The 9,185-nt window shown below is 33.9% G+C and overlaps 1 protein-coding gene across 1 annotated transcript; it reads left to right on the top strand.

Moving 5' to 3' along the window:
* The first annotated feature begins 582 nt into the window (after nucleotides 1-582).
* On the top strand, nucleotides 583-8,434 carry LOC136968775 (patched domain-containing protein 3-like). Its single transcript, XM_067262808.1, has 4 exons — nucleotides 583-661; nucleotides 4,048-5,094; nucleotides 5,173-5,487; nucleotides 7,539-8,434. The coding sequence occupies exons 1-4, from the start codon at nucleotides 583-585 to the stop codon at nucleotides 8,432-8,434; spliced, it is 2,337 nt and encodes a 778-aa protein (XP_067118909.1).
* Nucleotides 8,435-9,185: the final 751 nt, after the last annotated feature.

The raw sequence follows: 9,185 nt of genomic DNA, 5'->3' as shown, positions 1-9,185 counted from the left end.
GTGGTATCAACCCTGACCGCTTAATCATCGCCGACGCGAAGTCGACTCTTCGGTCCCTTAACGCGGAAGTATAGGGTGAGCTTCGCTCATTGTCACAACTTGTTATTAATATCTCACATAATTTGTTTATTAACATATCTGTACTTTGTATGCTAAATTTCGAATATTCCAGTTTATTTAATACATTAATTTTTAAAGTGCGTTTCTAAAACAATTTAAGTTTGCTCATCTATTAAAGGTCTCACTTTATCTTCTATTTTATGTGTTTTGCTTCTTAATTTTAAAACTAGAATGTTAATATTAATGTGTAAGATCTTACTTTTCTCATTCTCTATTATAATTTCTTCTTTATAAAGTTTAGTAATTCCTTTTCCAGCGATTTTTAAATAATTTATATTGAGTCCTTTTCTAACTTTTAGTAGTTCCTAGTTTTTATAACTTTTTTCTTCACTTAAGAATTGTTTTATCTCTACTTTTGATTTTAATATCTTAAAATAATTTTTCTATCTGTTACTAGCTAGGTTGCGGCCGAAGTTCTCATCTTAAAAACGTGAACGTCGATCGTCGAGCGCCGCTTACAAGATGGCGGCGCTGGTCGTTCGACGTTCCCGTTTTAGAGATGAAAACTTCGGCCTCAATCTCGCTATTACTTCCATGACAGGTTTATTAAGACTTACAAAAATTTTATTTTTATTATTATGTTGGGTTAAATGAGATTTACTCGGTTAACACCGGTGGCTGTGTACTATGCCGGGCCAAAGTCAAGGCATAGTAACCAAACAGAAATTAAAGAAGTGTATCAGTGTGTGTGTCTGTATTCAGGAATTTTCTCACAATATGACATGTATTCAATATAGTGGCCTTCTGTAGTGTGATGTATGTGTTTCTATTCAATTCTAATGTGCCCAGGCTTTTGTGTAGTGTGTGTGGTATGACACCTGTAGAAGAGAGAACAACAGGTACAATAAGCACCTATCCATCCTCCACAGATGCCTTATTTCCTGGGCGAGTTCTGTGTACTTGCTAATTTTTTCAGTGCATGCGTTTTGTATATTGTGAGTGTTTGGAATGGATATGTCTATAATGTATGTGATTTTATTGTGTTTGTCAATGAGTGTGATGTCTGGTCTGTTGTGGTAAATTGTTTTATCTGTGATTATGGCTCTGTCGTAGTACATTTTGTGCGTGTTGTTTTCCAATACTGTCTGTGGAATGTATCTTGTAGTATGGCTCGTGGATGTCTAATAATTTGTGTTTCTTTGCAAGCTCTTGGTGTATTATATTTGCTACTTGATTATGTCTGTGTAAGATAATCTGTCTGTGCCAAGAGCTTGCAACCAGAAGTAATGTGTTGTATAGTTTCTGGCATGACGTGACATTTTCTGCATGTGTCATTTGTGAGTGTTGCATCTTTGAGTATGTGTTTTCTGTAGTTTTTAGTATTTATGACCTGATCCTGTATGGCAATCATGAATCCTTCCGTCTCCCCAAAGAGGCATCCCCGAGCTAACCAGCTGTTTGACGCAGTTTTGTCAACAAAATCCTGGGCCAGATCGTAAGGATGCCTGCCATGGAGTGCCTTTCGAGCCCACGATTGCTTAATGGTGTCTATGCTTTTTATATGTTGTGTTGTGTCCATATGATGTGAGTGTAAGTTTAATGGTGTGTTATTTGAGTCTGCTAGAGTTACTGCTTTATGTAATTGTGATGTTTCTTGTTTTTTGTAGAAAAACTCTCGCAGTGACTGTATTTGTTTGTAGTGAAGGTTAACTATGTCAATCAGGCCACGTCCGCCATCTTTACGTGGAAGGGTTAATCTTTCTGTGGCGGATTTAGGATGATGTTGTTTATGCTTAGTAAGTGTAGTTCTTGTTTTCCTTTGGAGTTGCTCAAGATCTGTGTGAGTCCAATGTATAACTCCAAAAGAATATGTGAGTACTGGGATGGACATATGTGTTTATTGCTTTAACTGTGTGTTTTGCATTTAACTGTGTTCTGAGAATAGCATTTAATTTACTTTGGTATTCTTTAATTAATCTTTGCTTTATTTGTGCATGTTCTGTTAGTTTGGCCTGTTGGAATCCTAAATACTTGTAGAACTCGCCCTCTTCCATGGATTCAATAATGTCTCCATTTCCAAGTGCAAAATCTTCTTTCTTCAGGATTCCTTTTTCTATGTGAAGTGTTTTGCATTTATCTAGGCCAAATTCCATTTGTATGTCCTTGGTGTATGAATGTGTGATTTGTAGGAGTTGATGAAGTTGTTTTTGTGTGGATGCATAAAGTTTTATGTCATCCATGATACATGAGATGTGACAGTGTAAACTGTGTTGTTTTTTTCGTGTCTGATATTGTAACCATATTGCGTGTTGTTTAACATGTTGGATAATGGATTCAGGGCTAGGCAGAACCAGAGAGGACTCAAGGAATTCCTTGAAAAATTCCTCGCCTAATAAAAATTTGGTTTGTTTTGTATGGAAGTGTTATGAACCCTGAGATGTAGTGTATGTTCTCCAGTGCTGCATAGTGTTTTGAAAGAATGCAATGAGTGATGGATGTATTTTGTACATGTGTAGGATATGTAGCAGCCAACTGTGTGGAACACTGTCGAATGCTTTTCTGTAGTCTATATATGCCATGTGTATGTTTCTGTGTTGTTTGTGTGCTTGCCGTAGAATGACTGAATCTATGAGTAACTGTTCTTTGCATCCCCTGTGGTTTCTACGACAACCTTTTTGTTGTTCTGTTAGAATGTCGTGTTCTTCAACATGTTTGTATATTTTGTTTGCAATACAGGATGTCAATAATTTGTAGAGTGTTGGAAGACATGTAATTGGTCTGTATTGTGTGGGGTCTGTGGTATTGTTGTTTTTAGGTTTCATGTAGGTGATGCCCTGAGTAAGAAAATTTGGCATGTCTTGTGGATTGATGATGATGTGTGTTAGGTGTTTAGCTAGTTCCTGGTGCAGTGATGTAAACTTTTTGTACCAGAAATTGTGAATGTTGTCTACACCAGGTGTCTTCCAGTTGTGTGTTCTGTTAACAGTGTATTGGAAATCATGTATGTTTATTTCAACACAGGGCATAGTTGGTATGTTGTGCAAGTTTCTGTTCTCCTCCTCGATCCAGCCTGCATCAGCATTGTGCGTGACAGCACTGGACCAAAGAGAAGACCAATATGTTGTGAGTTCTTCTTCTGTTGGTGTGCCACTGTGCTGTGTATCAGTGTTTGCTTTGTTATTAATTTGTCTGTAAAAGAGTTTTTTATTGTTTGTAAATAATTTATTTTGTTGTTTTCGTAGTGTACATGTTTTGTATCGTTTGAGTCTACGTGCTTTGGCAGCAAGTTTTTGTTTTAGTGTATCAATGTATTCTGTAATGCGTGTGTTGTGATGTTCATGTTTTGTGTGTGTTTTTATTTTTTTGAAAATGTTTTTGAGCTGTTTCCTTAATTTGGGTGTTATGTTGTTTTTAGTGTATTGTGTTAGCCTGCCTAATTGCTGTCTAATGTCATTTATTTGTGTTTCTATTCTTCTCTGCCAGGCAGGCTTGTGATAGAATTGTGTTTTTCTGTGTATTCTGTCTGTGATTGTACTTTCAGTCCATGGTGTTTCATTACAATTTTATATAAAATAACTTTTATGCAAAAAATTGAGAAAATAATCGAAAAACTCGATCATTTTTTCATAATGTGACTTCGTCAATAAAAAATCTATTTCATCGTCATGACATTTCTTTTTATTAATAGTATTGTTAATAGCTTAAAAGTTATTTTATAAATAAATTTTCTTACCAGCGGGAAAGTTACAAAACTGGTTGCTGAATTTTTTTATTAGACAGTGTGTTGCATCTTTTCTTGCCACTTCAGCAAAACCATTTGAGAGCCCATCCTCGAAGGGTTTGTGGGGTTTACTTTTCTCTTATTTTCCAAGGAGACGAACAAATAGACGAACATTCCATACTTATCTTTAGATAAACTTTTAACTTGAGAAAAGACGTAATGTAAAAGGAAATATTAAATATATTTATATTCATTTTTTTTTCTAGATAACCGCGTTCATCATCGTCCGAAGACACATCGAAACTGCAAAATGAAACTCGACTGCGTAAGAACATTCCTTAGTCGTATTTTCAAAAACTTGGGAAAAACGGTCGGACGGCATCCTTATTACTTTATTCTTTTACCTATAATTCTGTCCATGACTCTTTCTATATTTATCACAACACTACCACCCAGCAAAACATTTAAAGACATAATTACTCCGGATAAAGGAAAACTGTACACCAATAAAAAATTCATACAAAATACATTTTCATATAATTCGTCTCAATTCACCGAACAGATAAAAATGCTCGATGTACCAAATGCTCTTGTATTGTATTTGATGAAAAAAGATGGAGGAAACATGTTTGACAAAAATATTCTGTCAGAAGTGAAACTGATCGATGAGATCACGAAAAATATAACAGTAGAAAACAAGGGGAAGTTAATCAAATATGCAGACCTCTGCACTTTAATGCACAAAAAATGCTTCTATAATCCTATTGTCGAGGTGATATCGGAAGTGGGAATTGATTCTATAGTTCAAAAGAGAAAGAAGCTGAAGTATCCCGTGGATATAGATTTGTTATCTTTCACGTTTAAAGCTTACTTTATAAATTTAGGGGGTGTTACCGTGGATATTCACAACTTCGTAGAAAAAGTAAGTGCCGTTCAACTACTATATCTAACCGATGATAAAAATGAAGTAAAAAGCAAATTGTTTACAAATTGGTCGGCTCATGTCTATGACACCATTCAAAAATATCACTTCGAATATATTAAAGTCGTTCCGCATTCTCTTTTAGCCATAGAGCAAGGATTTCGAAAAGAATTTCATAAAACGAAACCCAAAATAGGAGGTTTGGTCGCAATTATGATTGTACTTTCCATACTTCTCAACACCAGCAACAGCTGGGCGAGAAGTAAACCTCTTCTCGGATTAGCCAGTGTGATTAATGCTGGTTTGGCTGTCGCGTCGTCTTTTGGATTGATGGCAGCATCGGGTGTAGAAAGTACTTACTGGAATGTCACCATTCCATTTTTAGTGCTTGGTAAGTAATCACTGTTCCTTAAAACGTACTATTAGACTATTGTTAACACATTAAATAAGAATTGTATATGTATTTCAGTGACCGAGATTGACGATGCTTTCGTATTAATAGGATGTTGGAGGATCACTGATCCCAAACTTACGGTTGAGAAACGCATGGAAGTAACTTATTCTGAAGCAGGAGTTTCAATTACTTTAACTTCACTCACTAATTTCATTTCATACTGCATCGGAATGATGGCTCCATTTCCTTTCATTCGAATCTTCAGTTATTACACTGCAACTTGCATAATCTTCAATTTTGTATATCAGATATCGTTTTTCGGAGGATGTTTGGCGTTGAGTGGATATAAAGAAGAAAGGAATTTACGTTTTGGAAAATTTATTAGATGCGGTAAATTGAAATTTATTTATAATTTCCGAATTCAATTATTTTAGTTTATAGGTGTAAAGTCGATGTTGTACGTACTTTCCACAAATTTGATTTATTTATATTTTTTTGTATCTTGAGTACGTATCAAATGTTAATGATTATAACATTTTTTATTATATTATAAGAATGCAGCTAGTGTAAAACTTATATTTAATCGTGCATTAATTCGGCTGCATATAAATGTGTTGTGGCTGCAATATGTTCATCTCAATCCGTTTCTTCTAAATGACGTAAAAGTGATGTTAATTAAGGCTGAGGCCAGCTCTGTAAAATATTACTCCGTGAACACGACCGTCAGCAATGTTGATACGACAGAAATGATAACGTATCCGCAGAAACATGAAAAAATTTGAACGACATATACAGTCAAATTTCCTTTAAACTGTTACCATTGGTTTTCCCGTCATTATAGAAAAGTGAGGGTGGCGGTTTATCGAAAACAGCATGTAAATAGGAGTGTCTGGATAACATTAAGAATAACTATCGCTTCTTCTTTTTATTCTTATTACATTCACTATTTTTCTCTTATCGAAAAACCTACCCGAAATAGTTTGAACTACATATCCTTTTCTCAAGTTATAGAGATAAATGAATCCAATGAGTCGATATGCATCAGATAATTCTTACTGGATACGTTTACCTTTAGAAAACGCCGAATATTCTCTAAACAAGCCTGCGCTTTCGCAGTTTCTAAAGGATTTTCTTTGTCAGTCATCGTGGTCGTCTTCGTTCTCTTCCTGCAATTCACTATCTTATTTTTTGCAAAATTAAGTATTTCTTATGACGTTAACTCCTCAAAATTATTCTTATTGCGGTCGATTTCAATTAATTGTTCAGCAGCAAGTTAGATTGTGAAAGTTGTGTTTGAATTATACCTGAGATCACTACCTAACATTCGAACACTTATTATAATGCGAGTCAATTTGTGCCTTTCTTTGAATAAGCCAGTGTGTAGCCAGGAATTGTTTATTGTCTTGGAAGTGACTACATTCCACGATTTTCAATTACCTGCATAGCAGATTTCAGGACATCTTAATAGGAATTTCATCATTGATACATTCGATAATTTTCCTTACTTCATGACGTTTGTACTTAGATTTAAAACCTTTTATTAAGCCAGTGTCAAGTGGTTGTAGAATTCCCGTGCAATTTGCTGGGAAAAAAATTGTATTTACACATTGCTCGGATTGGTTGTCTTATGAATTATAGCAGGACTCTCTTAGTATGAATCATAAGACATTAATTAATAGCAGGACATTGCAGTATCCTCTTACGATAAGAAAAAACTGCAATGATATGGATATGAAACTGCAATGCAAATGATACGATAAGAGTTTTATCTTATCCTTATTAAAATCTTCAACGAATTCTTGGAAAAGTAGGTCTTGTCATCTATTCCTTTTTATTGTACTTGAAGTGGCAATAAATAGAAGCATCGAAATTTTTAAAACAATCAAGCTTTGAGAATTTTAATAACAGTTTCAGTTTTCTTGTTACCACCTTCTTAATTACAACAGAAGGTAATTGTGATTCTATTTTTATTTTTATTGCAGCTTTTGACAGCTGCACGACCAATCGTTTTATCATGTAATCGGAAAATAAAGCAGTTTAATGTATGTTATACACATCTTATATATCATACTGTATTATTGTCGACAGACTATTTCTTTCATCTTCTACAACATTCAAGTTAACTTTAGCACTTTCACCGTGTTTTTTTCTCTGTGTTAAGTTATGACGCTGTTTAAAACGATGCAGCCACCCATTTCTGTAATTAGAATTGTTTATATTTGTCTGTTAACCAAATATTTCTGCTTGCTTTCTTATTACATATGTGACAGTGATATTCCTTGCATTTACTTGCGTAATACATATAACTAATGCATTTTCAAGTATGTCATATTTTCTACTTTTCATTTTTCTAGCGGCTCTATTTTCTGCATATTTCTGTAAAACTACTAATTTTTCGGTGTATTTTCTTTCATATATAAATAATATTTTTATCATTTCAGAACGAAGTGATGAGGAAAATAATGACACTGAACAAGAGGAATATACTATGGCACTTTTTAGAGATTCGTTGGGAAAAATAATTTCCAATCCACTGGTGAAGATAAGTATTATTATAATTTACATCATTAATTTGTCACTTGCAATTTGGGGTACATTTTATATCCAACACGGCATTAAGTATGAAAAGTTATTCGCAAAAGATTCTTTAGTTACAGAAGGCTACAGAATTAATTTAAAGTACTTCAAGCGTCATTCGTATCCCTATCACATAATAATTAATAAAACGTTGGATTATTCAGATATTAAAGTTCAAAAATCGTTAGACACTCTGTTGGAAAAATTCCAAAATCATCCCAACATTGCTGATAAAGAATTCACTGTGTCTTGGCTGAAATTCTACAAAGAATTTCAGAAAAGTCCCGTAGCAAAATTTTCATTACAAGGTTACAATATGACAAACAAGCAAGACTTTATCGACGGACTTCGAAACGTATTCTTCAACATCAGAGCAGCCAAGTCACTGTCTAATGACGTCGTCTTTAACAGCAACAAAACTGACATCTTATACAGTAGATTTTTTGTTATGGGAAAAAATGTAAATTCATCGGACATAGAAAGAGACGTATTAAGAGATTTATTGAAAATTGCTGACGAGTCTGACGTTCCTGTACTGGTGCATTGCATTAAGTCAAGTCTAATCGAACAAGGGATCATCATTGGACAAATGGTTTATCAATTGTTTTGGATTACTGCAATACTAATAACAGCGGTCTTTCTATTGTTTGTACCAAATTTAGTAGTGGCAATTATTGTTGCAATTTCTGTGGTTTCTTTAATGATAGAAACTTTAGGTTACATGTGTTTATGGAATTCAAGTTGGATATTATATCATTGATGAGTCTGATTCTGTGTGTGGGATTCAGCGTGAATTATCCTGCTCATATTTCGTATGCTTATGTCATGTCACAACGCAAGACACCAAACGAAAAATTAAAAGATTCTCTGTATCGTATAGGCTTTCCAATACTTCAAGGATCTTTGACTACAGGATTAGGAATATTGATTTTATATTCTAATGTATATTTTCTTTCCACATTTGCGAAAATTGTGATTCTAGTTGCTCTGGAGACGGCTTTTCATGCCTTATTCTTTATTCCTGTTATTCTTTCTATCATTTACGCTATATGCGAGAAGATAAAAACAGGTTTTTGTTAATCAGGGAATCGTAATCTTAGTGTGTTGCCATTCTTTCCTAATTTTCAAATTACGAGAACATCACAATAACGTTCGAAAGACATATCAATTAAATTTATCGGAATATTATTTTGTTTTAAAATAATGATGAAACATTTTTAATTCTCCGTTATTCGTGTTTAATTTCTGCTGAAGTAGTTCATATATTAACGATTTCTGATGTGATGATAACTATTATAATTTAACAGTATAAACGTTCTCTATCCTAACACTAAAAAATAAAATGGATATATTTACATGCACGCTTTGTGTATATAGATGTGTGCTCAAAGTTTAGCAACAATGAAGACAACTTACATTACTCTGTATATATTGTCTACTCGGACCGTTTTTATTAATAGGACTTATTGTACTGATGTATTATCTGGGAAAAGAGGATATAACAAGTTATA

Source organism: Centruroides vittatus, unplaced genomic scaffold (assembly GCF_030686945.1).
Source record: "Centruroides vittatus isolate TY-2023 unplaced genomic scaffold, ASM3068694v2 contig_1543, whole genome shotgun sequence".
NCBI classification, from domain to species: Eukaryota; Metazoa; Arthropoda; class Arachnida; order Scorpiones; family Buthidae; genus Centruroides; species Centruroides vittatus.
This window is presented reverse-complemented; position numbering and strand designations above follow the sequence as displayed.

Coding starts and splice junctions, on each gene's coding strand:
- LOC136968775 (XM_067262808.1), top strand. CDS start 583: ATGGCGGCGCTGGTCGTTCGACGTTCCCGTTTTAGAGATGAAAACTTC. Junction 662..4,047: donor CGCTATTACTTCCATGACAG/GTTTATTAAGAC, acceptor TTTTTTTTCTAG/ATAACCGCGTTCATCATCGT. Junction 5,488..7,538: donor TGGAAAATTTATTAGATGCG/GTAAATTGAAAT, acceptor TTATCATTTCAG/AACGAAGTGATGAGGAAAAT.